General features: G+C 51.8%; 8 protein-coding genes across 8 annotated transcripts; 6 read left to right on the top strand and 2 right to left on the bottom strand.

The window, feature by feature from the left end:
* Window positions 1–70: 70 nt before the first annotated feature.
* Window positions 71–1339, top strand: J4E82_005703 (uncharacterized protein; the record flags this gene model as incomplete). Its single annotated transcript, XM_051731964.1, has 1 exon — window positions 71–1339. One exon carries the CDS (start codon window positions 71–73, stop codon window positions 1337–1339), a length of 1269 nt encoding a protein of 422 aa, XP_051588213.1.
* A 582-nt stretch (window positions 1340–1921) lies between these two features.
* Window positions 1922–3154, bottom strand: J4E82_005704 (uncharacterized protein; the record flags this gene model as incomplete). Its single annotated transcript, XM_051731965.1, has 1 exon — window positions 1922–3154. The coding sequence occupies one exon, from the start codon at window positions 3152–3154 to the stop codon at window positions 1922–1924; it is 1233 nt and encodes a 410-aa protein (XP_051588214.1).
* Window positions 3155–3378: 224 nt separating this feature from the next.
* On the top strand, window positions 3379–4440 carry J4E82_005705 (uncharacterized protein; the record flags this gene model as incomplete). The annotated part of the gene is made up of 1 exon (XM_051731966.1): window positions 3379–4440. The coding sequence occupies one exon, from the start codon at window positions 3379–3381 to the stop codon at window positions 4438–4440; it is 1062 nt and encodes a 353-aa protein (XP_051588215.1).
* A 1054-nt stretch (window positions 4441–5494) lies between these two features.
* On the top strand, window positions 5495–6242 carry J4E82_005706 (uncharacterized protein; the record flags this gene model as incomplete). The annotated part of the gene is made up of 2 exons (XM_051731967.1): window positions 5495–5763; window positions 5816–6242. The coding sequence occupies 2 exons, from the start codon at window positions 5495–5497 to the stop codon at window positions 6240–6242; spliced, it is 696 nt and encodes a 231-aa protein (XP_051588216.1).
* A 686-nt stretch (window positions 6243–6928) lies between these two features.
* On the top strand, window positions 6929–8856 carry J4E82_005707 (uncharacterized protein; the record flags this gene model as incomplete). The annotated part of the gene is made up of 3 exons (XM_051731968.1): window positions 6929–7006; window positions 7081–8197; window positions 8246–8856. 3 exons carry the CDS (start codon window positions 6929–6931, stop codon window positions 8854–8856), a joined length of 1806 nt encoding a protein of 601 aa, XP_051588217.1.
* A 2344-nt stretch (window positions 8857–11200) lies between these two features.
* J4E82_005708 (uncharacterized protein) lies at window positions 11201–12374 on the bottom strand (the record flags this gene model as incomplete). Its single annotated transcript, XM_051731969.1, has 4 exons — window positions 11201–11365; window positions 11611–11918; window positions 11985–11996; window positions 12326–12374. 4 exons carry the CDS (start codon window positions 12372–12374, stop codon window positions 11201–11203), a joined length of 534 nt encoding a protein of 177 aa, XP_051588218.1.
* A 10176-nt stretch (window positions 12375–22550) lies between these two features.
* On the top strand, window positions 22551–24804 carry J4E82_005709 (uncharacterized protein; the record flags this gene model as incomplete). The annotated part of the gene is made up of 2 exons (XM_051731970.1): window positions 22551–24392; window positions 24460–24804. The coding sequence occupies 2 exons, from the start codon at window positions 22551–22553 to the stop codon at window positions 24802–24804; spliced, it is 2187 nt and encodes a 728-aa protein (XP_051588219.1).
* A 978-nt stretch (window positions 24805–25782) lies between these two features.
* On the top strand, window positions 25783–27207 carry J4E82_005710 (uncharacterized protein; the record flags this gene model as incomplete). The annotated part of the gene is made up of 3 exons (XM_051731971.1): window positions 25783–26389; window positions 26564–26633; window positions 27066–27207. The coding sequence occupies 3 exons, from the start codon at window positions 25783–25785 to the stop codon at window positions 27205–27207; spliced, it is 819 nt and encodes a 272-aa protein (XP_051588220.1).
* Window positions 27208–27625: the final 418 nt, after the last annotated feature.

Raw genomic sequence — 27625 nt, forward strand, 5'->3', positions numbered from 1 at the left:
TGATCTCATCGTCAACTTTCTGAATTCCTGCGCCAGACACCCGCCTCTCAACGAACGCGCCAAGACCACCATGAATCTACTCGCCGGGTATTCCGACTCAGAGTCCGACGGCGAAGCGCCGCCCGCGCCAAAAGTAGTCGCGAAGCCATCCGCGAAGCCAGCCTTCCAGAAGGTCGTCGATCGCTCGAATCCAGGGCGCATCAAGGTCAACCTTCCCGGCGCGTTACAGTCGCGATCCGACAAAGACGATATCCAGGATGATGCGCCGCCGGCAAAAAAGGCGCGCCTGGGTGGAGGTTCGTCGTTCGGTGGCTTCAACGCAATGCTGCCTGCGCCGAAGAAGCCAAACGTAAATGCCATTTCAGCATCCGAAGGTTCCAAGACAGGAGGCAGAGGATTAGGGAAGGGACTCGCTTCTGGTGTCAACCTGAAGACTGGCGCAGAGCCTGCGTTCAAGAGGGAGTCAAAGGTGGAGGCGGAGGAGTACGACGAGACTGGCAACCCGATCAAGAAGGAGCCTAAGTCGAGGGAAGATTTCAGGGCTATGCTAAACCTACCAAAACCCAAGTCTGCGATTAAAGCAGAGGTGAGGTCAGAAATGCCGACACAAGAAACAGAGGCAGAGCCCGAGCCACAGCAGGTGCCCAAGCCTGTTGCCCCACGTTTTGTACCTATGTCTGTCGGCAAAGGAAAGAAGAAGAAGCCTATGGCTCCTCGACCAACAGCATCGAACGAGATGAGCACTGCGACAAACACAAATACAGATGCATCCACATCACAAACGCAACAGCCACCTCTTGAGACTAAGGCGCGGAAGCCGAAGGTCTCTCTCTTTAGCGTCTCGAACGAAGCAGAGCCTGCGCCCAAGGAGACATCCGACGGCCAGTATCAACCACTTCTCTACGACGGGGAAGAGGAAAGAGATGTTGCTATGACGGAGGGAGCATACTACATGCCACCAGCACCTGAGGTGGCACAGTATGCTCCTTCATCTACGAGTGGATCTAACCCTCATGACCTAACCAACATTGCTTCTGAGTTGAACCTATCGGAAGCAGAGCGCCGCCAACTATTTGGTAAGAAAGGACGCGGTGGACCAGACTTTTCTGATGCCACGATCAAAGACTTCAACACAGACATGGAGTATGCCCATAACGAAAAGCTACGGCAACAGGGTGAAGCAGTGCAGCATAATCCACTCAAATCTATATCCGGTACTGGAAAGAATAGCCTCCGAAGTCTGGTAAACGTCGCGACCACCCAGAAGGATGCACTGGAGGATCACTTCGCTGCTGGTGCTCGAAATAAGAGAGAAGCAGGCAATCGGTATGGCTGGTAATAGTATGAGGCATGCTAATTTTTGTGGAGGAGAACCTCCGGGGCCACGGCCAGAATCGGGGAATCTCTGACTTAGGGAAGGCGTTGGCGCTATCATACAGACTTCAGGTACGAATTGTGCTTCTGCTATTGCCCATTTGGACCTAGCTGCCAATTGTGGGTCCAAGGGCTAAGTATATTACTCCTTGCTTCTTCTGATCCCTGCGTCCAGTGCTTTTCGTTCTTATGCCTCTCAGTGAGTTAGGCCATAGGTGACTCTCAGATTGACTGTGTTTCTTTGTCGAGTCACTGTCACTATGAGTTTGCCTGTTATACACCAAGGTCGCATATATCTTGTGATACTGTTGACTCCACTTCTGTTTTTCTCTTGAGCTATCGAAACTCTAATGCAATCTTTCGATACCAACAGTCTGTAGTCCGACTTGACCTCACGCATTCACTGATGGCCAATTAGTCAATCGCGGTAAACATCCTGGTTTATGGGTGATATATGAACTTGCAGAGTGCTACGAGTCACTTTTGGCTATGCTGTAGAAATCTTAATATTGATGTATATGCAGAGTATTGGGTATCATCATTACGTTTACTTCCCAGCTGCAGCTTTAGCGGCAGCCTCCTTCTCCTTCTTCCTCTGCAGATACCTTTCCTTGGCACTGCTGATGTCCTTTTCTGTTTTCTGACTCTTGCGTGCATGTTCCAGCTTCGCCTGTTCCTCAGCTTCTTCATCTGCTTTTCGTTTGTTCGCCGCTTCGATTTGTTCGACGACCATCTGTGTCTGCCGTTCGCGTTGCGCGTTCCTACCGGATTTGGGCTTCGTCCATGCTGACTGTGGTTGGTCTGCAGCGGCAGTGGAAGTAGATGTGGAAGAAGCGGGCTTAGGTTTCGCGATGATGTTGAGTCCTGCTGAGAGTAGCTGACTTTTGTCTGCTACCTGACCTTCTTCGTTGAGTATGACATTCTTTCCCTGCTTACGCAACTCTTCCACAATTTCAGCGTCTGTCTTCTCCTTCTCGGCTTCTTCGACAGGAAGTTTAATGCCCTCCTTCAGTGCTCTCGCGGCTGCCTCCATAGCCTCCTGATGCCGTCGCTCCTGATCTGCAAGCATCTGCTTGTGGAATCCTTGCATACCAAACTTCTTCTTCTTCTCTTCTTCTGCTTCTTGCCGCTTCTTCTCTTCCTCCTCCGCTCTTCGCGTCTCTTCTTGTTGAGCCTTGTATGCGCCTGTTACGAACTTCTCCTTGTCGGCGAATTCGTCGCCCTCGGCTTCGCGCTCGCGTTGGATGAGTTTATCGCGGGCTCGTAATTGGTCTTTCTTACGCTGCTCGGCGGATTCGAAGAGCGCGTCCATGTACTTCGGTTCCCGTTCCGCGGCGTTGTCGCGCTCAGCAGCCTTCTTTGCGGCGTTCACTGCGTGAAGCGCGTCGTAGGCAGCGTCGTAGTCGTATAATGTGGCATCGGCTTCCAGTGCCTCTTGTGCGCGTTTCTCGGCTTCTGCGGCGCTGGCAGAGTATGCGATGGTGGTGGGATCATCTTCTTTCGGTTTAGGTCTCTTGGACGGAGGAGCTGGAGGTTGGCCTTTCTTCGGCTTCTGCGGCGCTGGTTTTGAGGGCCCCGATGAGGCAGAGGCAAGCGTGTCTTCGAAGCTAAGCTCGCCAATCTCCTGGACGCCATCCGCTGCTTTGGATTTGCCCTTTACATCTTCCTCCTCGTCATCGAATAGCGGCTTCTTCTTCTTTCCCAAGGCAGGCTTAGCAGCAGCCTTCGCGAGTGGATTTGCGCCCTTGTTTTTGACATTGAGGCCGAATTTGAACGACATGTTGGGTTTAGTGTCGGAGTGGTGTTAGAGTCGCGGTCGCGAGTTGACATGTCGCATGCCAAGACGCTCGCGCAACCAGTGAAATCATCAGCACCTCCGCGCCTTCTCCGCAACTCACCCTCCTCCACTCTCAACCTTGGGATGACCGTGGGCATTTCACCCCCGTACCTTCTTGCACATCTCACTCATGCATGACTGGCTCCTGAATCATCATAGTCCTCATCATGGAGGAGCAGGCTAGCGACGCGACAGCGGAGGACCTCTACACCAAGGCTAAAGCTTCAAGGTTCCACTTCAAATCCGGCTCCAAACGTCGCTCAAAGCGGCACGTACGCGAAGGCAAAGACGAAAGCACCGACGACCATACTTCAAGGAGACACAGGTCGGATCGCAACAGTCAAGAGCGCCGCAGCCACCGCGATTCAAGACGCAAACACAAGCACAAGCATCGTACCTCTCACGAGGACCCTCACCCCACGTCTACACGAGATGGCGCATACTACGACCCTGACTATCGTCATCGCGAATCATTGTTCGATAATCTAGATGAGTCAGGCGCATGCTCTCCCGGTCCTGGCCCAGCTCCCGACGAGGCCTTCCGCGAGTCGCTGTTCGACGCGCTAGCCGATGACGAAGGCGCAGCATATTGGGAGGGCGTCTATGGCCAGCCTGTACACATATACCCTGATACGAAGCCTGGCCCCGATGGCAAGCTGGAACGCATGACAGAGGAGGAGTATGCAGACTACGTGCGGACGAAGATGTGGGAGAAGAGTCATCAGCACATCGTTGAAGAGCGCGAGGCGAAGGAGCGCGCGCGTCAGCAGCGGAAGGCACAACGCTGTCAGCTTGACAATGAGGTCGAGCAGGAAGAGGCCGAAAGAGATAGTATTCGGCGCCGTATGGAAGAGAGCCTACGTCGAGGCGAAGAGCGCAAGAAGGCCAAGGAGGCGGAGGCTGCATGGGAGAATTACACGACCAAATGGGGCGGTTTGAAGAACGTTCAACGTTTGGATGGAGAGACAGATACGAAAGTGCGTGAGCTCATGCCGTGGCCTGTAATTTCTGGCAAGGCAAAGCATGTGTCAAAGGAAGAGATTGAACGCTTCTTGAGGAGCGCAAAGACGTGGAAAGAGGATTCGGTGGCACTACTGAAGGCGGAACGAGTGCGTTGGCATCCTGACAAGATGCAGCAGCGGTTTGGACAGCACATTGATGGCGATACGATGAGGCAAGTCACGGCGGTTTTCCAAGTCATCGATCGGCTATGGAACGAGCGACGCTGATTGGAATGTGCCTTTACCACGCATACGTTCGCATTGCCACGTTAATATTTTCTTTACTTCGAGATACCCACAACAACGCAGCTGCATCCGTTTACCGGCATACCCACCAGCGGCTATCGGTCTCGGCAGCGAGTTAATATCAATCGTACTACTCCGTCACCTCCTTTCTTGGCACCAGGTCACCGTACATTGACAAACTTAATCTCCGGCTTCCAAGAATCTTGGCGCACTGTATTCATGACGAAGCAACTGGGCTGATGTAGTTAAGCATGACGATCTTCACTATGCTGGCGCTTGCAATGCTAAGGAACCGGCTAAATGCTTGGTCTTGGACCAAAATGCTTTTGCCAACGCCATCGGTGGATATATCACGTATGGTCATCTGGTCGTGTCGCATGCCGAGATGGATAAATTGTAGACAAGCTAATGATGCGAAGATAGAGTGGCTTGACTGCATGCTTCGTGGGTTGGCATAGTGCTTGAGTGAGCTTGATCAGGCCCCGAAAGCTTGTGCAATATCAACATGTACACAATTAGGTATACAAGTGCGATGGGATCTGGCTCTGAAGCCGTTAAGAATGGAGAACAAGTGCAACGAGTCAGGGTGGTTCTGAACGAAGGTGTTCTCGCTCCACTCTTGTCGCACTACAGTGTGTCGGGCCTATAGCATGACAGGTGAACACCAAACCCATCTCCATCGGAAATGAACTGTTTCAAGTTTCAAAACTTCGCCCTCCAACACTTATCCAACCAGCATTTTTGGTCCCTGAATAACCGGTGGTCTGATCTTGTTTTCAGAACACGGCTCCACACATGGCGACGGGTCGTAGCCATGCACCCCACAGTTACAGCGGCTGATATACGCCACTAGCCAGGCATGCTCTCACGACCGCTGTCCTCCAATTTGGAAAGCCTCCTTCAAGCCGATGCGTAGCCATTGTTCACCGGCGATCCCTGATGCTGATCAGTACGTTGCAATGCCTCCATTGATATATAAGAGTCTCTGATGTCCATGAGTGAAAGACACCAAGCATCTCCAATTTGAACAGACACCATGGTTGCTTTCTCCTCTATCCTCCTCGCCCTCGGCAGCGCCACAGCGGCTCTCGCCTCGCCCCTCAACCTCATCCTAGAGGCTCAAGCTCAGGAAGAGTCTGCCAACCTGACTGCACGCGCCACCCCCGCTGGCACTGGCATGAACAATGGCTTCTTCTACTCTTTCTGGACCGACGGTCAGGGTCAGGTTACTTACAACAACGGTGCCGCTGGAAAATACGATGTTCAGTGGTCCAACGTTGGTAACTTTGTTGCTGGCAAGGGATGGTAGGTTGCTCTCATCACCTCTACACACGATCATACTAACTCCCTTATTCAGGAACCCTGGCTCTGAGCGTGTAGTCACGTACTCTGGTACCTGGAACGCCGCCAACGTCAACTCTTACATTTCGCTCTACGGATGGACTCGCAACCCACTCATTGAGTACTACATAGTCGAGTCCTACGGCTCATACAACCCCTCTTCTGCTGCTCAGAAGAAGGGCTCCGTCACCTCTGACGGCGGTACATACGACATCCTCCAGACTACCCGCACCAACCAGCCTTCTATCGACGGCACTGCTACCTTCCAGCAGTTCTGGTCGGTTAGGACTAGCAAGCGTGTCGGTGGTACTATCACTGTCAAGAACCACTTCGATGCTTGGGCCAAGTACGGACAGAAGCTTGGTACGCACAACTACCAGATCCTCGCTACTGAGGGTTACCAGAGCTCTGGCTCTGCTAGCATCACTGTTGAGGGTCCTTGAACGATGGCTCTTTAAGGTGTCGAAAAGGCCTCGTGGCTAGAATTCTTGTACATACACGCAGACATTTCTGAAAGCTATCAACAAAATGCGCATCACATATTGATTAATTTTGTGGATCAGTGATTTACAGTTTATACCTGTGGCGAGCCGGCAGCATCGGGCGATCTATGCCCGAGGAACGGTTTTCGAAACACGCGACCTCACGCGTTGATGAACGAACCTCGGAATCTTCCAAGGTTCGACTCATCCCCACCCCCGAAGCCACTGACATCAGCCTTGACAGAACTTGTCGGTGTCATCGATTATATTGCATTCGCTGATATACAGTAAGACGGACCCCAGGACTACCTAGATAACATCTTCACCACGGATAACTCAACGCCCATACGTGAGGCCATGACATTGGTCACTGAATGGGCGAGTGACTACGGTAGTATTTCACGTAACTTACAGGGTATGCGAGCTTTTGCGCATACGGACAGGCTGTTACCAATGGCAGGCGCGTACGATATTTATGGCTTGCAGGGGCGCAGACAGACACTCGGATACTCTCAGCCTTGTTGTCTGTCGCAGGTAAGCTGAGAGCATCATCGAGCGACGTCGTCTTTTCATATCCTCTCATACATTTACTCGTGTGTTATTCACTGTTGTACCGATATCTTCACTTCACCCTTGCGATTACAGCCATGGTTTGTGGCGGCAAGCTCATCTGCGACGCGCGGAACACTGCCATACTAGCAAATCCCGACGTTGCAGGCTATGGAGTATGCGCTTCTGCTCATTTCATCATGGCTGCCATTGTTGTTCTTGTCTTCTCGCTGACATCAAGCTCGTTCAGGTTCTTGTGTCGTTTGTACTCTCGGCTCTGCTTACAGTCGGAGCTGTGATATGCGCGTATCTTTCGGATTCAATGCCCGAAAAGTACCTTAGCAAAACGGACGAGGCCTTCATTAAAGAGTTCCAGCGCATCAAGAAGAATTTGCCATTCCGCCTTTTGCCCGCCAAGTTACGTCCACCACCTACTGAACGACAGGGAAAGCTCAGTCGGGAGAAACGTGTGGAAGCATTCGACCGCTTCATATTGTCGTTGAGCGACCAACAGCTTGCGACTGGCTTGGCGATTCTGATAGCTGCCATCGCAAACCAATGTACGCTTTCACCCCCTGAATTTCGAATTGCGTTCTCATTAGCATGGTTCTCAACTACTACACATCTGGCGACACTTGACAGTTTACGGCAGTATTTCACAAAACACAAGACTCTACGAAATGTGCGAGTATTTGGTATGCTCACCTTCATGGTCTTGTTCCTCTATTGCTTCATTGTTGTATTGGTCATGGAAAATAGTCCCGATAACATCGTTCCGGTTCAATGCCATGTCCAAGGTTCGGTCAGAACGTATAAGGATGAGGAGATCACTCTCTCGACCTACTTCTGGCCCTGGGCGATGACGGCCCTTATCATCATATTTGCATACAAGTCCAAGCTCCTCCGCACGTACTCATACGGGTCGAACGACTTCATTGGCTTAGGACGCTACTCAAAGAATGTGCTATCTCTCTGGAGCCGGTGGAGATATCCGAAAGAAATGCAATTACCAATTATGGAACCTGATCAGTGGAACTACGTCCGGAAGGAAGCCGCCGAGGAGCTTTTTGCTGGGCGTCGTCAACGTCTTCTCATGGATCTCGTACTCAAAAGCAAGGATCCTGCCTTTATAACCGAACTAGCCAACGCATGGAAGTATGCCGAATACAGATATTGGCATTCAATGCTTCCACTGGTACCACCAATGACATTCATGCTTGTCTTTGGTCTTGCCCAGATGATACTCTTCCGTTGGGAGTTGGGTGACTACAAAGCCATTGAAGTCGACACATCCATGGGTTTTGGACAGATTATCCCACTAATACTACTTGCACTGCCTTTTCTTGCTGCAGCCGAGATATATCAAGGTAGGTCTTGAGCGTTTTCCTCAACCTCATTGGTTGACAAAACCATAGAATCCAGGTCGGCCTCCCCACCGGGTACGAAGTCGTTAACGTCTAATACCGTGGTGATCAGCGAACCAAGTTCAGCCGTATCACCAACGCGAGTCGATCGAATGCCGATCCTCCGAGTGACCTCATCCGCTGATGTTAACGATCCTCGTTTGGTCCAATTAGAAGAACAAGGACGCGAATATGACAATGAGATAGCCAACGTCAAAAGATACTTCTATCGGGAAGTGGAAGAAGTGAAAATGCAGCACACAAACGCCAAGACGGATCAAGAAATGAGAGTCATCCTCATTCGCAAAGAGCAGCTACTAAAAGACACCAAAACCTGTTTTGAGGCTGAAAACAAGATGAAGGGCAAAGGGGTTCCTCTAAAAATCGCCTCGCTTCTCTACATGCGGGTGACTTTTCTTGCCGCGGCAGCTATTCTTCTTAATCTGCCACGTAGGCATTTCATTGGTGGTATCATTGGAGGAGCGCTGCTGCTCATGCAGCTCAGCTCGCAGTTATATGTGTGGATCTCTACATTGCGGGGGACGGAAGTCAAGGTTTACGTTCGGTTGTTGGCAAAGTTCGACGAGAACAAGCAGGGAAGGCTGCGTGCTCAGTTGCATTAGCTTTTGACACACTTAGTCTGAGTTCGCGACTGTTCCTGCATTCCTTCTCTCAAGACGGAGCAGACCATCCATCTTGTCTCATGATGGAAAGTGGCGGTTTAGAAGCCGCCCTTCTATACATCCACGAACGATGTGTCTAGAAGATCTACTAAATCGCTATAGATGTCGTGTTACACAAGAAATGGTGATGGTTGGATGAGCGTGGACAAATTGCATGGTGGCACTTCAACCAAGATCGCGAGACTGACTGGAAGTCAACCACGTAAGTAGTCTTACGAGACTTCGCTCCATTTCCAAGATTCAGGACTGTTGTATGGGAATCACATTATGTACCATGAAGGAAGGAGACATCATCGTCATACTGGAAAGAGGGGACACTCCGTTGATACTAAGGCCACATGGGCAAGAGCTTAACAAAAGTATCCAGGATGTGCATGAGTGGGATTTCAATGCCGAAAGTTATTTACACGGCCTAATAGATGGAGAGGTAGTGTTAGGCGATTTTGATTATCAAGAGTTTGCCTTACGATAGTTTTGCGCTTATGAGCCTTTGCTATTCACACCACGCACGACAGGTCAGCATGTACCTTTCCCAACATGTGAACACATCCAACACAACGGCGAAGCAAAAAGAATACGAAGATTGCAAAAACATACAACAGCGGGGATTCGCTAGTGGTCACCCACCTAACTACTAATCCGCCGGTACACTGCTTGTATATGGCTGAGCGGACGGGAAGCCTAATTTTCAGTGTCCTGTGGTCGTATGTGGAATGCAAAACCAATTTTTGAGTCATATCCCCAATCTAGAACGCGCTGTTTTGCGCCTTGCCAAGCGCTGAGTCCACGATCAGACGTGATGTGATGCAACTCATCTCGAGGACGAACAAAAGCTTCTGCAATCGCCCAAAATGAGGCCTGGTGCTTTGTTACGGCTGAGCCTACCCCGACCCAGCCGCCAATCTCGTATTCCCAACTTCTTACTGCATCCATCAATAAGCTACTTGTTTCCACCCATTGACAGTCTATCAGGCATGTTTGAGTTGCTCGTAGCCGCCTTCCTTCGGGTTTCGTAGGATAATAGGCAACATGACAACAAGTCTGTATTTGACTGCTGCTCCGACCTGGAGAAGTGAGTTCGGCTTTTGTGGCTGCTTCATATATCAATGAGAAATACCTTAGGTCAAAAGATCATGTCAATAAGCTCCCAATGACACAGCATGAGTTTCCCAGATATCTTCTCAAGTCATGTATGATATTGCCCAGGACGAAGGATGATGATGTTTTCCTTGTTTTCGATCCAAGTTGCTTCTTCCTTGCCACCTTGATTGCGGTTTTGCAAAGACGGTCGAACGCTCCGATGCTCACTGCCAGATGCCTTTCTGGAAGATCTCGTATGCCGAGCTCCAGTGAGAATTTGCGCTACAAAGTTCAGTTACACACCAGAAGTCGTTTGGATATGGTGCGGTACCATGTGAGCATGCAGCCCTCTCAATGTTGTCCAGTATTCCATCATGCTCTGTAGCTTGGGTGCCGAACAGCTCACGGTAACATGGAGTACTACTGTCCATCTCAGAAACTGCGCTCTGTCTCTCGTAATTTCTCTTTCAAAACTCGTAGCCCTTATTGTTTCTGAAGCAGTATCCTAGATTGAAGATCTCCGAAGTGTCGGTACACAGTAAACGCCTCATCTCTCTCAGTCCTCCGTAACCCGGTCTTCTTCAAGCTCATGACCCAAGGCAGCGAATGCAGAAGGCGATCAGATCGGACTAAGTAGTATCATTTTTGTAACATGCTATACGTGAGAGGAGACAGGCTCCTGACTGGGTTGTTTATCAGGCCTGCCAAGGCTACAATCACCATCAGGCGGGTTGTTCAACAGCTAAGCTACTCGCTAAAGTTAGGAGCAAACATATTTCTCAGCTACGAGGGGAACAATGAGCGCTTTGTATGCGCATCAAGGAAAGTAGCTGTCGAGTAAGTAGATGGAACGACCAACACGATTTGAACGTTGTCCTCTGTCAGATAGACGACTGCGACACGTTGTGCCAGGCAGATAGCCAGGTCGCTGCTCGCCGACAGAGGCTACAACTGATCAAGCTGCAAGTGGTATCACGTGCAATCACCATCGGCTGCGACCAAGTGCAGCCCGCAGGTATGATGTAAACTCATAGTATGCTTTAAGAGAAAGCAGACATGGTAGTGTTGTTGACGCGGCCGAGTTACTGTCTCAGGCAGTCGGCTGATGGTGCTTCGCCAGTCTCAAGTCGATAAAAGTTCATTTCATACCTACCAAGTATACATTAGTCGTACAGTATATACACGAGTTATAATCAAGCTGCGCTCAAGCAGCCTTTGTCCGTAGCTGCACGCCGTGCCAGCTCTTGATTTCATCCTTTAACACCTCGTTGACCAGTTTGTGTTGCTTGATGACCGTCAAGCCTTTGAACTTGGGGGATTCGACCTGGATCGCGTACATGGACCCACAGCCGCCGCTGATGTCTTGGACCTGTACCAGACATGTTAGCATCCGCTTAAAGACTAATAGACGCACATTCCTTGTGTGCGACTGTACTGCTTTTGTCCAGGGATTTGACTTGCATCACAGCTTGAAATGTACCCCGCAATGCTGATATGACGTGCATGCTCGCGATGCAGTAGTCGGTCGCGCGACCGGTGAAGTCAACGCAGAAAACGTCCACCTCCGCACATGTGTAATCTCCAAAGACGAGAAAGCGGGGAAACATTACATACCTCCAGTTTCACGGGCTCCAACTCCGATTTTATTTTATTGAAGACGTGCAATTCTGCCTCGTTGAGGTAATCCGGTGCTTCAGGCGCTGCGCTGGCTGACTGCGAATATAATCGTGTGCACAATGTGGGGAACCTTGACTGCTGCAACAGGCCCGAACGTAGAGGTGATGACTGTTGTGTTCTACATAAGGCATATGAAGATGTGGCGAGTAGACGCGACGTCGGTCGTAAGCATGGTGTTGCGGCTGCGGAGGCTATGCGGCGAAGAAGGACGGCTCTTGACGGTGCCATTATCGCGGTATAAGCTTCTGTGGTACCGCTGTTAGCTACTGCCTACCATGATCTGCATTGGTTCTGCAGTATGACAGTAATACGCTTACGGGACTCTGTGTGGTGGTTAACGCGACGACCTGAACGTCGTGACAAATCGTCGAGTTCACCATCGCGAACTCCGTCATAGGTCCGAGCGTCTGCCGCCAAATCACATGCCGCGATTACTAAGTAACACTGGGATGCTGCGTCCACGGTATAGTCACGGCCTCACAAAACCTCAATCTGTCCAACTTCGGGAGATGTCAAGTCCTACTCGTGGCATCAATGGTCGACTCTTCTCGATCTCAACAGAAAGTGGCAATATACGGCATACTAAGCTAATCGGCGCGAGGCCATCGTCGCACAAGATATGCTGGGGTAGGTTGCCATCATGGACACGGACCCACCAAAACTTCAAAGTACCTCCATGTACCTCTTGTATCGCCTATCATTGCTTTGCTCCGATAGCAGTTTCTATTAGCAAAGCGCAACGCTGAAGGTTTATAGATCCGCACATCACTCCACCAGGCGTACTCACAACATTGAACGGTGGGCGCGTCTCCACAGTTCTTCTCCGCTTCATGCTGATGGCGGAGTGCATGTCATAGCACCTCAGCACACCAGTCCACACCTCACAAGCTTACATAGGTTTTAGGAAAACAACAACCAAGCGACGGACCTGGACCCCTCTTTTCCAAGACACAAGCGGCCGAGACCGTTCGGACCCTGATCAGCGGAGTGCAGCTTGAGACGCAGACTTTCACATGTTGAGGACAGGGTTGAGATCGCAATCAAGCACCAGGCCTCCATCAGGATGTCCTAAACGGGCCGTCGCAAGCCAGGAGACTGGTTTGAGCCAAGCTCTGCATGAGGTGTACGCCACATACATGGGCTGTGCCGTCCGGCTTATCAAAGGATTCGTTCAACCGATTGAGGGGACAAGCTCGTCTTTCGTCATATCGAACCGGCGGGCGCCTCTGAGACGCAAGAAGAGCTCATACTGCAGCGAAATGACGCGTTGTGGACTGTCTGAGTCCCCCGCGACGGGATTCGTATTGACAATATTTGTGTATGGACGGCTGGGTATTCCGCATTGAACTTGCGGTCTAAATGTATGGCAATGGTCGTGCCGCCAGAAATCTGTCCTCGGCGCAACCCCTCCATGGGCTCTCCAATTTAGGCAGTTTAGCCTTGTGTGGGGGATATATCAAGTCCAGATTAAGACATGTAAAAAGCAGCCAATCAGCCCCATCGTCTCCGGCACTCACAATAACGGTAGAGTAGATATAGCATGGAAAGCGCTTTGGCAAATCTGGGTACAGCTTGCGCTGCTATGTATAGCCTCACTGCGTGCGCGACCACAATTCTTGTCGCAAGTTGATGGAAGAAACCTCATTCTGGGTAACAATATAGTACTCCTAGGCATTTCCTGAAAATCACAATCTCAAGAGCATCGTAAACCAATATGAATCTGATGGGAGGTGCCGAAACGCTGCGGCATTTAGATAGAGTAAAGACCTTGAACGGTACAAACAACTGACTTCACAGCCTCGGCGCGCGCCTGTGACTTCCACAATTGACAACGTCCAACAATAGTAGAATGCAGACCTTTCTCCTAGTCAGCGTCTTGACGGCGTTGGTGATTGCGGTGCCATACCCTCAGGCAACAGAAACGTCAATCGCACCGGGTGCAACTCTCATCTCGCTTTCAGCAATCTTACCAAGTCCAACTGCTACATCCCCGGATTCGACATCGCTAGACATTCCGATCACATCGGTACCAACACCTGACCCAGACCCAGAAGACGACGAAGACCCAGAGTCCAGCTCGTCGAAGAAAAATCCTCATTGGGAGCCAATTCCAATCTTCACGAAGCCATGTCAGTGCCAATTGGCGACAGCTAGGTATCCATGCTGGGCTACCGATGCACTACAGGTAAGTCAGTTTGGACCATAGATGGAGTATCAAGTGTACCAAACGCTACGCGAAGTGACTCTAACGCAATCACCAGAGCTGTCACTTCGAAGAGAACTTCTCGTATGGTTGTTACATGCAAGCTGTGGGTGGATGTCCAACACCAACACGTATCGTAAGTAGCTCTTTCGCCTCGGAGGCCAAGCACTTGTACTGACATCTCATAGTGTAGCAATCTTTTCAAACCTACCCCTCGTCCCGGACCTCACCCGTGTGAACTTGGCCCCAACCCTCCTGTTCTAACAAGCACTCCCACTCTCACTGGAATGCCGACTGCGAACTTCACTTTGCCAGTCTTGCCGACTGCAAATGTGACATTTCCAAGACTATCGTTGTAGGCAGGCGCGGAAACAGAAGTGTCTATGAAGTGCCTGAGGTTTATGTGCCAGAGTGAAGATGGTTCGCAACGTCGTAGAGTCAGATAAAGCTACTCGCATGACACATCATCATGTGCCATCCAAATGCGAGCAATACATTCTGCGTACCGCTGAAACCGTAGAAACCCGAATGCGCAATAGCTCTTTTCCAATGTGTCACTTCGGCCCATCTCTAGTGCACTGTGTTCAACACTTTCGTCAAGATCTTCACCACCACGAAACGTCCCACCTCATATCCACTCATCCCATTGCGTCCATCGCGCTCGACAAGAATCCTCTCCGTTCCGCGAATCCGACCGTAAATATCGGAAGCCTTCCTCACGCAGCCCTAGCTTCCGCCGAATGACTCCCATCTCTGTCCCCACAACTCCCACCTGACTTACGTCCTAGGTCCATAAGAAACCGGTCTGCATCATCGGCCTTTCCTATAACCGCGGGCTCAATATGACTCTCCGCGGAGCTGAGCAAAGCGCTTCAAAGTGTAGTGCTTCACACCCCCACATCCTCATTGGTTCCCAGGCGAAAAGTCGGAACAGCCATTATGGGTACAAAACAAGGCTTGACCTCGTTTGAACATGAAGTGGTGGGATAGGGTAAATAAGGGGTGGACGGGATGGGGGGACGTGATGAGATGGGAGACCCACTCTCAACAGTTCGAGTTTGCAGATGAAGTTGTGCTAAACATCTAGTCCACGCCCGATGCGGGGCTCGCTCACCCACGCAAAGGAGATGATGTCTCACGTCGGATTTCTCGCTACCATGTGTGGAGACTGGAGTGCAGAGAGTAACTGTCAACTGAGTGTCCTGTGCTGGCCGTATGCCACCATGTGGAGAATGGAGTAGTAAAACTGGTAGTGTGTATAGTGGGTCGAAATCACAAGCTTTGATGTCATACTCGGAGACGTCCGACGGACTTCAAAGGTCGTACTTCAAATTCCATTACATGCAGCAGTTCCGGTGGGTGAGATAGGTTGCATGTGTCAGGATTCAAGCGTTGATCGGACCCTGTAGGTTTGGACGGAAATTTGGACCCTTCTTTTTTTCGGATAGAGTTGAGCCGCAGGGTCCATTGATGCTGCAATACACGAGGTTCCGTGGTACGGACATGCGATGGCGTTTTTCGGACTTTTGGAAATGTTGTATTCGGACCGCGGATGTAGAGAAGACAATGCTGATTTCGAACGCGGTCGAGGTTCTTGCTTATCGTCCGTTCAGTGAAGATCCGATATACCTGAGTGCTGACATGCGCAGAGCTTGTGATGATCAACGCTCGAGGCAATGGTGAAGCTATCATCGCGTACCGTGGATCTTTTCACCGCTCGCTCCCCGCAATCAACAGACCTCCGCGTCTCTTGCTCCAGACGCACAACATCCTCGACTAACAACCAAATCTGCAAGTAGTGACCACCTCCGACCTATCCTCCACGGAGAATCAATCTCAACCCTCCCTCTCTCTCCACACGAGCTCCCATAGTAGCATCCCAACGGCCCGCAGAATAAGCTCACCCGTCATCTAGCCTCGTCTAGCACGCAATCTCCCAACACACCACATCGCACTTCCCTCGAGACCCAATGAAAGCGCCACCGGAATCCAGAGTATACTCCAAAAAACACCTAGACCCTGATTTTCGAAGTGAGAAAGGGAATGGAGGCTCCGTGGACCCTGCCTGGATGACCTACAGCCGCCCATACTACCGACTACTACTGCTGGCTAGACGCTCATCTGACTAGGTGGTGGCTGACGCATTGCGCATGGCTCAGCGAATGTGAACACGAAAGAAGTGGTGGGGAGATAAGCGCAATGGTTTGTTTGTTGGGATTTTGCCGCCCCGGAAGATGTTGTAGCCAAGGCAAGGATGTGTTGATGATAGGGTAAGCCACATACACACCGTTGCGGCTCAACAACGGTGAGATTCTCATTCGACTGATATCGTACATATCTGGGGTGCTTGTTTAGCGTTTAGATGGCTTGGTGTGTCGTGTTGCTTCTGTCTGCCGACGTCGGATCTGATTTGTAATGTTGCGAAAAGTGAAACGTGCAACGCATTGTAGCGATGCTTCATCATGGCAACCTGTGATGTGGATTGGTGATGGAAAACGGATTCGTGCGAGTTGCTAAGAATATCGCAGCCTCACGCACTAGTCTTATCACGTCCTAGCCTCACTTTCTGTTGACGCAAAAACTCTGCCCCTCTGGCTCGCTTCGATGTCGACAGGGATGTAGCCAGCCATAGAGAACTTTGTTGATCACTATCGCGGGGCATGAACTTTCTTCTCCACACTCCTTCTCGGAGCGATAATGGCGAAAATCACAACAACACCATGTCATCCTATTCAGTCTTGGATTGCTTGCGAAGTCTGCGAAAATTTTCAACAATAGTTATAACAGATATGGTATGTCGCACGCCACGCTCGGGGTTTGTCAGTAAGCGCCGAAGCACCCCTTGTTCGTTGAGCGAATCCTTCCCGCTGCACTCGCCACAGTTCGCAGAATGTTTGTGTCCAGCGGTCTGGCACGGAAATTAGTGCAGGCGTGCAATGGCTTGCTTGTGTACGCAATGAAGCTGCGAAGGGGTCAGAGATAGGAATTCGCTACTTGGACAGATAGTAACACGGTTGCTTGTTGATCGTCGCATGTAATTAGGATGACTATGCAGCTTGGAATGGAAGTCTGAATAAGAGTAGGACAACGCTGTTAGAAGCACGCGATGATTTTCCATATCACGTCCAAGACAACTTACCCGCTAATGTGAGATCTACTCCACCGTCGGCACGGCAGCGTACTCCACACACATTTCGAGTACAGAACGCTTGACCCCGCATCTACTCACCGTTCGGCCTATCGCCGACCATCTTCACACCCTCTCTTCATGTTATGAACATTGCCGCCGTACGGCAACTCATCTGCAAGCATTACACCGTTTGTGCAATCTCGGTCAGAGGAGGCAACCCGTATAAAGTACATACATGCGTCAAATGTATGGAGGGCAGCCGACTGGGGCGGGGTGCTTTTGTTGAGAGAGAGGGGATTGCATGCATTGATCCTGCAGATGTAACACCTGGGCACGTTGTGTACATGCAACATCGGACAGGCGAAACTGCACTGGACTTCCAAGTCTGGGCTTACGGGCGTTATCTGCGACCGTGTGCACGCGTATGGCAGGTAAAATGACAGGATGATGGGAATGAAACCGCATATTTAAGAATTATCAGGTGAGGTATGTAGTAGCGCGTATTTTCGGACGTACGACTACGGAGGTGGAAGCTGCACGGATAGGATAACATGAGGAATGTCAGACGAGGAGGGCTAGAACAATCTGATATGCTTCGCGTAATGTAATGATGCCGAGATAGCCGTTATCAGGACGGGAGGAATGAGTGTCTGCTTTCAAGATTTCTGACGCCGCATTCCGCAAGAACCTGCTCAAAAGAATCTAATCAGGACGGATCATGCTGTATGGGTATCATCTCTAATCTGTGGCTGCGACCTACCCCGCGATCTGAACCTCTGATGGTGTTGGTGTTATCGCCGAGCTGTCGCGCAACGAGTTTGGTCTCATGTTAGAGGTTCCTTCTACTGGCTGACAAAACCCCCAGATAGTATTCTGTCGTACAGCATAAGCCACCCGGAATTTGGGCAGCCCAGCTAAGGCCACTAAGGGAAGGAGCAATCTTCCAGGTCATCGTTCCAAACTCCTGATAACAGATCCTGATGGTGTCGTAGTATGTATGGAACGATGATGTGTGCGTTTGAAGGATTATGTAGCCTGTAGATCGAACAGATGTAGAAGGGGGCTTAAGACTACTGTACGCGCACGATGATGTCGAACCTCTGCCCTGCATATTCAATGTCTCCGACTTCTAGTTCGACTGGTCGGAACCTGTGCTCCGTACAAATGGCACGTCGCTGTAGGTACAGCTATGTGAGAGTGTTTGGTAGAAGACGTCGTTCCCACAGTCGACCAAAACGGATCAGCGACTGTTCAGGTGTGTTGCTGCCACGTGCACAACGTTCGCAGCTCTAATACAGGAAATCGAGCATCGGAGCCAGAGTCCACACGTCAAGTAGCTCGATTTGGTACCGTTGTCGTCGGCGAATATCAAACATCAAACTGTGAAATGCGATCATATCGTAAATCTCATAATGTGCTACGCCCGGTTCACCCGAGATTGTCAGGCCATCGATATTGGTGCCGTCCGCGACTTGCGAAGTGCGAACAAAGTTGGCGATCACGATCATCATCGGTCCTTTGCTGGAAGTTTTGTCGGTGGATAGCTTAGTGTTTTCGGCCCGGAAGTTCAAAGATCGTGGGGTGGGGCACAGACGGGGAGACGTCTGCCACATCCCTCTGCACGGATGCGACGGCTCTTTACCTTGCTTGACTCGAAGTCATGAGACTCTGCCTGTATCCGCATTTGGAAGAACGTCCAATAACAAGCAGAACTCTGAGTGGATGTGAAGTTTGCAACAATGAAAATGGACGGTCAAGTAGCGGTGAAGGGCTGTCAAGGACAGGCGCTGACAAAACATCGGCGTTGCAGTATTGATGGGTAGGGTATTCCTGCGCGCGGCAGGCGAAAATGAGTGGGATATCCAGTTTTTCTTTTGCAAGAGTCATCCGGAAGGTGAAATTTGACGTCACGCATCGTGATCTTGCTAAGCAGTCGGTATTCAAAGCAAATTGCCGTTTGTGTGGGGATGCCATTCTTAGTTCTTGCGGTCCGTGACATGCCAGATGGTACGTGGCATTGCTCTCAATGGTCGTTGTCGTGAATAATATTCTGACAAGTGGACACTGGAACCTAATCGCTTCGCTGTATCCGGCCTTGGGCAGCGTTATTGAAAGTTGGCAACAAGGCAATCTGGCGTTACGCGCCCAGCAAAGCACCGACAGCCCCGTTTTCGCACGGAGTATTTCCTAGTAGATCTGCGTTGCTCATCTGTTGAGCACAGAGAAAATCATCGGGGAATTCCATTCGGTTTCTTTGTGGACATGTCTGTCGCGTACCACGATAATAATCCCATCAGGTTGGTCCTGCGATTGAGTGACGTCTCGCTTGACAGACCAGCAAACCCACCAGACTTTGGACCCGCTTGATATGACGGCGAAAGTGCATTTTTTAGTAGTGAACCAGTGTGCGGCTGCGGGCCTGCATCCATTCAGAGCCGCGTGGGGCACTCCAGGAGTCGTCGATTCTAGGAGCGAGACGAAGGCGGAAGTAATTTGCTTCACATCCTTCGGCAGGTATGAAGCGTTTAATACATCAATACTTGTTTAATGTGATACAGAAAGAGTCGTGCTCAGCAATGCGCTGCTCATGCTCCGTGGTATTCTCGCGATCATGATGTCGCGGAGTACATCGGAAAGCGGGTTAGTATGAGGCGGAACTGGGCCATGCCCCGCTCGATGAGCGTGCGGAGATCGACAAACTGGAGTAAATCGATGATAACATGGCTCGGACCCTGTCGGGCGGTGAGTAGAGGGGGTTATTCCGCGGAAGCTGAGTGGAGGGAACTCTCGGATTCTGCCAGATGGGAGCAGCAGTCTGACATGACGCCAAGTGGATCACGCCAGGGCGCTGGTCAGCATGGGGGCTAGCGTGCCCGGTGGGCCTCGTTCTGGCCAGCTTCGCTACGTCGCGACCTTCCGAAGGCAACGTTTCAAGCTGGGCAGGATCGAAATTGTCGAAATAACCTTGCGAGCAGCATGGAAATCTTGATCTCCGACAAAGGGCCTGGCGAGAAGCCTGCTTTCGTGCAGTAGGTTTCTGTAATTGCGCCGCGACCCGTATTCCGCCTTGCCCACGTCTGATTACAGTCAAGGTTTGGCCAGTGTTAGCTTTCAATAGAGCAATCTCCAGCAAGATAAGAACCGTGGTTGTCAGAAAGTTAGCGGGGCGAGGCTTAATCTGTCAGTGCACTGGAGGGTTGCCAAAACAAATTAGGCGCTCAGCCACTGCAGTGCAGCGTCGCGTCGGGTTTGAGGCGAGCCGCCTGTACTCAGCGTGTCAGCCCATGAACGATGGACAGCTCCAACGGCCACGCGTAGGCGCGCCAGATTAAGGAACCCTTTGCGCGGACATGTGTTGCAGGAGATCAGCTCATCCACGACACGTACATGCTTTTGCGATGGGCTTAGCTGCATACGAGGCTCGACTGGGCCGGTGGTGATAATGCGGGGAAGCTGTGAAGCCGGTCTGTTAGAGAGAGCCAATGGCATATGTTTCGAGATGGCCATGCCGAACCGGTCGGGTCAGCGATGCCGCAGCGACGCGGTTTCAGTTTGTCGCGCGACAGCTGCAAGATGTCCGAGCAGAGCCCCGCCGTTGTCAAGATGACGAAGATGGGGTACTGATGTAGTCCCATGGGCTGCAGCAGAGCACGGTGGACGGCGAGGCAATCGTAACAACAACAATGCTTACAGAGATATCATGAGAGGTCGCTTGCAGTCAGCCACTCGCCGCAGGGGCCAGTGAACTGCGACTGGGATGGCGACTAGGCCTCCCCTTCTCCTGCGATATTTGATTGGCATTGGCCCGACCGCCCTTTCTCAAACGGCAAGCGGCACCGGCGATCTCGCTGTGTTGAGCGTCGCGGAGGGGAAATTTTCATGGGAGGGCGGGCGGATTGTCAAGCCGCACCCTTATCGCTCCGATGGCTTCAGGTACCGCGACGTGCTTCTCCTGAGGATTTTGCGGCATTGCAGCGTTGGAATGTGTAGAAAGCGTGGGAATGACGAGCGTTTGGAAGTTAAACGGTTCGTTGCGATAACAATGACATCACAGCCTCGCTTGAACATGGCACGTGCACGCAATGTCGCTGAGGGCCCTGTTCGCATGGCTTGAGCGTTGTTGCTTGCTTCTGAGACCAGCGATTGCCTGGCAACGGCTGGCAAATTACGAACCCATCCGAGCCGATGCGGTTTGACCTCAGATCGAGTGATTGAGTTGCGAGTGCTGAATACGATGTTCACCACGGCTGTTTGCTCGGCCTTGTTGTTATTGTTGTCAGGCCATGTCTACTTGCTGGGTTGATGCAGTAGAGTAGAGAGAAGGCGCGCGGCATCGGCATCCGAGCGAACAGCGGCGGACATGTACGATATGGCTGCGACAGCGAGTGAGTAATAGAGCCGGCCGCCTACGCGTGGGTGAGCAGAACAGCAGCGCGCTGTTGCACCGTTTCGAGCTGTGGCCGTGCCAGCGCCAGCCAGACAAGGCCGCGTTCGCTTGTTGTCGGGAGATAAAGAACATGAATCATCTGCTAATCCCGCCTGGACGCCACTACAATACGATAGCACAGTCAGGTAGTCCAGGCAGTCCAGGTAGTCGGCGTACCCCAAAGTACCTCTTGTCGCAGCCGCCGCCGTCGGCCTGCCTCTCTTCGCCCCCCCAGCGTACGACGCACCGCCTGTCTCCGCTCCCGTTGGCCTCTCGCAGCAGTAGTCAGAACCGGTTGCTGCCGCTTGGCTGCGTGGTGAAAATCCTTGGTGGTGCCCCGGTCTGTTGGGGTTGAGCTAAAAGGCCTTGACCCACCTGTGCATTGGTGCTGCAGCTCCTGGTCTGCCCCCCCTGCCTGCGTCCAAGCTTGAGGCCTCGATTTCGCTACCATCCTGGTTCAACGATTCCCCAATAGTCGCGGCCCTGCACGCTTCTTCAGCGCTACCGCCCTCAACACTCTTCTCCATCCCTCCTCTTCAACACTTGTCGGGCCCATTGCAGCCAGAAGACCCTCTTAATAGGACTGCTGCAGCCAACGAGTGCATCTTGGTTTGACACACGGCCCATCTGCCTCTTCACTCCACCACCGCCTCGCCCACGGTTCCTTCCCAGTGCTATATCGTACGAGCGCCCGCTGCTTGCTTATACGGAAGCCACCGGCCTCGCATCCATACTGCACACTTTCGGTCCTTCGAAAGCCTCACCATCGTCTCGATTCTCCCCCAGATCGAGCCCATCCGCCAATTCCGACGTCATTGCAGCTTTTGCTAGCTGTGACCGCCTACGTCGCAACCTTCCCTACCCGCTTCTTCCCAGAGCGAGCTTTGCAAGCCGTTCCTTCACCTATATCTGTAAGCTAGCCCGCCCCACGACTACATCCAGTGGCTCGCATCGCATCAAGCTGCTGTGGCACGGGACTCTGTCAGTCTCTTCGTTGTGGTGCTCTCGCTTACGTTCCTTCGCAGACTCCTCGTTACAGTAATTCTTTTAATGCTCTCTACACATTGAAGCCACTCCACCACCACACATTCGACCCGCTCCCCCGCGAAGCCGACCGAATGCCTTACACTCCCCCTTCCCAGCGGTCGCCGGCCTCATCCAAGACTAACAGTCCCACCCTGAGCCGGAACCACTCCTATGTCGACCAGGCTCCCCGCTCGCCAGCCACATCGCAACGCCCCTCGCTGCCCCGCTCCGTCTCATCAACCTCATACCTGGCCAAGTCGCGTCGGTCGCCGTCCTCTGTCACCAACGACAACACCGCCGCAAACGGCCAACAAGGAACTGGAAGCGTAGACATCAAGTCTGACGCTAGCCGCCATGGACCTTCAACTAATGGTAGCCTCCGTCCGTCTCCTCCTCCTGTGAACGATCTTCTGATTCCGTCAGGTGCGATCACGACTCCTCCTGATTCCTCGGACGATGAAGAGCGCGGTCGTAGCATCGGAGACCTACGTGAACTCCAACAGGCACTCCAGCACATTGACCAGAAACGGATACCTTCGCCTACTCGCGAAACAACGGAGAACGTAAAGCAGGCAAGGCCACAACCTCCTGTCACTGTGGCGCGCACACTATCCGCCGAAGCACGCAAGATTGCACACTCGCGGTCCTCTAGCGAGATCATGCTTTCACAACACATGATCCATCCCATCAACACTGAAACAATCGTCAGCTCATCAGATGGCAGCGATGCCGAGGACGAGGAGCTGCGGATAAAACCGCCGCTACTGCGCAAGAAGTCTGGCGAGCTCGTCAAGCCTGCTCTTCGACCCCCGTCCCGCCGCCGCCCTTCAAGCATGCCTGGTACCCCAACCTACTCCAAAGCAGTCCACTTCAACGAGGACATTGAGCAGGTTAGGCATTTCCTCCAGGTTGATCGGCCCATCGCTGTCAGTGCAGGCTCATCCCCCGTTGAGACTTACGACAGTGAAAGCGAGTATCCCTTCGGCGAAGACTCGCGCTCCAAGACACCTGAATGGGAGATCAAGCTGATGAACTTCCCTACACAAGAGACATATGAGAGGCAAACAGCACCTGTTCGCGTGGAGCGAATCTTCCTTGCCTCCGATCACCAGACGCTGGTCGGCAACATCGCAGTAGCCAACCTCTCCTTCCACAAATTTGTTGTGGCTCGATTCACATTAGACTACTGGAAGACCACCTCGGAGGTGGTTGCTGAGTTCAACCAGGATGTTCGCAAGAAGCAGAAGGAGGACGGTTACGACCGATTCAACTTCAATATCAGGTTGGCTGACCAGGCAAACCTCGAATCCAAGACTCTGCTACTGTGTGTTCGGTACCAGGTTAACGGCCAAGAGTACTGGGACAACAACAACTCGATGAACTACCAGGTTGACTTCTCAAAGAAGATCAAGCAGCGTGAGAGTAAGCGCCCGACTGCCAGTCTCGGCGCTGTTCCTCGTAGCCGACACTCACCTTTGGCTCCCCGCCCACGTTCCATGCCTGCTGCTTCTTTCGACGACGACTTTGGTCACGACAACGAGACCAGGTTTCAGTTTGGTAGCGGCCGTGCCATCATTGCTGAATCACCCAACTCGTCGATCAAGCTCAAGCCTAGGAGTAAGCGTAGCAGCATCTACACAGCCCAGACCTCATCTCGTCCACAAGTCGCTCAGGCTTTTGCCTCTCGCTATGACTTCGGTGCCTCCCTGTCGGCTGCTCTTTCCACTGCCCAGACGGCACTTGGTGACCGCAGCGGACTCAAGGTAAACACCCACGGCAAGATGAACAACGGTTACTTCGACCGCCCGGCCCCCGCTGTCAAGGCGCCTGCTTCTACTGCCCCTATCCCTGGTACTCGCCCCGACTCTCTGACGCTTGAGAAGCCCGATCTTGAGTCTGCCGAGTACAACGAGTTGATCCAGAAGTTCTGCTTTGTACGTTCTCAACCTCCACCTCAGCACCCTGGTAGCTTGGCCTAGACGGAAACTGACTCGCATCCAGTTTGGCACACCCACTGGTAAAACTTCTCCTAACGTCACTACGCCTTCGACAAAGAACGCACATGGCGACGGAGCCCAGGATTACGTGCTCACCCACACTACTGGAAGCAATCAGTCTTCGGCTACAAGCAGTCCTCCATCGCCTGCCATGCCCCTCATGGTTGACGGCGCGAGTGACCTTGTCACCCCTCGAAGCTCATCACCCTTTGTCTCTCATCAACCCTCGTCTGGGCCTCTTACCGGCTACTCACCCGAGGATCAATACACCCCTCAATATCAGTACGGCTACAGTATGCCAAGCGGCGTCTTCATCGAGCGTAGCCATACACCCCAGGCTTGCGTTTAAGAAGTCACTGCATTACCTGAAATTGCGGAATACTTGCTTTTCCCGCGTAACGAATCTCTTTGGACACGAAGTACGCTTACGACCTGACTGATGGACGAGTGGAGCGGATGTTCCTGGTCTGCCGGCAACTGAGCGCTCACGAATCTTCTTCACTACGGTACGAAACGTTGTGGGCCAGCGATTAGCGTTCCTCGCGACGTCTTGTTAGAGACGATCGTTTCATCCAGCATAATCCGGACGGCTCCTTTGCAGCATCTTCCTGTTGGCTTTCTTGCATGTCTTTTCCATCGGCGTACATTGGGTCCCATTATGGCGTTCCTCCAACATCTTTATTCTTTCCTCATCCTTCCTCATACCATAGATTGGTGTTGTAATGCTCTATGAGCAACCCCACTCTGGTTTCGGCGTTTATTGACGGTCACTCCTGATCTGCGGGTTCGCAAAAGCTTGGGACGGTTTTGCATTTTGGAGCGCTTTTCTCATCATCCATAGGACTCGTTGATCCGAATCCTCGTACATAGGCGGTAGGAGCGGCAAAGAATGCGAGAATGTCGTTGTCTAAATTGTGTCGACTGTAATATCAATTGTGCGATATCTCGTTCGTTCGTATATGGCGTTGGAAATCTCATTGTTGCTTGGGTCGGGTAGATCAGCGTTGAAAGCTGTCGGAAAACGTGGACCTATGACCCTATATAGCAGTAAATGCAAAAACATGTCATAAAACGCTTACCCTAATCTCACGATGTATCCACCTTGGTGCACCTCGTGAGCATGCCTTCTACCGCCGATTGTGAAGCTATTGGTTCTGGATCGTGACTTCCCCAGCCATGTGACCATGGTCTAAGCTCGTTAGCGTCCCTGGGACCCTGAATCATCTTCTACAGCCGCATCCGAGCGCGTATTCATCCACAACACAAGCGAGTTGTGTCCCAGCCGAGCCGCAACGTGGTCCCGTGTTCGTCGTTTTAACGTGTCACGATGTCTTTCTTCGGTAGCAAGAAAGTGCCTCCGCCGCCGCCCGTTATACCGCCGCCTGTTCCCCGCTCAGGTCCGGAAGTCGACGCTACGACCGTGATATCGCTCTTAGCTGTACTCGCTCTGCTCGGTGGCGCTTATGGTGCTTCGATAAAAGTCCTGCCGAAGACGACTTCCCTCAAGATACGCGTACTCTTCATCTGGCATCTTTTCGACGCTCTCATCCACTTTGTATTCGAAGGCTCCTTCCTCTGGAATTGCTTCTTCGTTACGTATTCGCTTCCCACCTCTTTCTCTGCCGCATCTCGCAACCACCCTCAAGTCACGCTCTTCACACCTCCAGACGTATATTGGCTCGGCAGGCAAGATCTTCTTTATGGAGCGAACTATGGGACGGGTCCATTGAGTCGGTTGTGGCAGGAGTATGCCAAAGCGGACAAGCGATGGGGAGGTACGGATCTAACGGTTGTGGCTCTCGAGATACTGACTGTTTTTGTTGCGGGCCCGTTGGCATGTTGGATCTGCTATCTTCTCTCGAAAGATGAGAAGAAAGGTGTGTTGAAGAAGTGGTTCTGGATGATAGTACTGGCCACAGGGGAGATATACGGAGGTGAGTCACAAACACTTTCATTACTTTGTTCCCGTTAATGCGGAGTATGTGCAAGTTGTGGAAGCTGTTACAATTGGTGAAGCGAGATGTGGGCCCGGCCCGAGGATTGTTGAGATGAGACAACACTGCGTTGTTGCGAGTATGTGGCTGACACGTGGTTCACCGCTACATTAGGCTGGATGACTTTCGCGCCTGAGTGGCTGACTGGAAGCCCCAATCTCGACACAAGCAATTGGATGTATCTGTAAGTTCATGGTTCACATTCGTTGTGTATTCTCCATTCTTCACGGTCACGTCTTCTTGGACAGTTGTGGGAGGATTGCGTCGCACCTCTGGTCCATTGAACAGCTGCAACCGTCCATTTCGTCTTCTTCATGTGCGTTCACCTACGAATCCGCACACAAAGTGAACACTTTCACATGCGTTGAATGTGTCGTTCCTGGTCTAAGAGCAGTGATGTGCTGGTCCTGCATATGCGCTGTCCGGTGCGCCATCTCCCGCGGACCCACTTCTCATCTCTCGACCACGACCACACAACTCAACACAACAACGCACAAAACATGCAAGCTGTATATGTAATCACGCCGAATCTGGCGTGTTCCTTCGGCCCGTGTCAGCTGCCAATCCCGTACACCGTATAGCTTGGGAGTAGTGGTTCTTGACTAACACGCAGCAGTTGGCTGTACCTTGCATTCTTCAATGGCTTGTGGGTCGTCTTCCCCCTCTGGATTCTGTACGAAGCATATCGAGCTATGAGTTCCGCCATGTCGCAATCTGAAATGGTCGACTTGGTCAACTATCTCAAGAAGGATGATTAGACAGTCGCAGCATGAAAGCACTCGAATATGTAGATGATGGAAATATAGCGACAAGCTCTCACGGCACATAGGTCCTTTCGAGTGTCCAATCCACGATCGGACAACACAAAAAATACCCTGTTTTCGCGAAGTAGCTTGCTGCACCTTCTAGGGTTTGTTGCCGATTAAAAGCTATACAAACCGATGCTCCCTACAGACGACCGCATCATCCGCTCAATACCGGACATACTCGAGCAAAATATGATTTCCAAGAAAGCTGTTGTGATTAGACCCCAAGCTTATACTACCTCGAACTAAGTCTGTGCATCATGGTGGTCTGAGTACCCAGGACATCCAAAACTCACTTAGTGAAGCGGCTTGTACCACATTTCCGAGGACCTCCTCGGCAATTCATATTGAGTCGAGTTTAGTACGTAGC

The sequence above is a fragment of the Alternaria postmessia genome (genome assembly GCF_024291825.1).
Source record: "Alternaria postmessia strain BMP 2775 chromosome Unknown scaffold_31, whole genome shotgun sequence".
Classification (NCBI taxonomy): domain Eukaryota; kingdom Fungi; phylum Ascomycota; class Dothideomycetes; order Pleosporales; family Pleosporaceae; genus Alternaria; species Alternaria postmessia.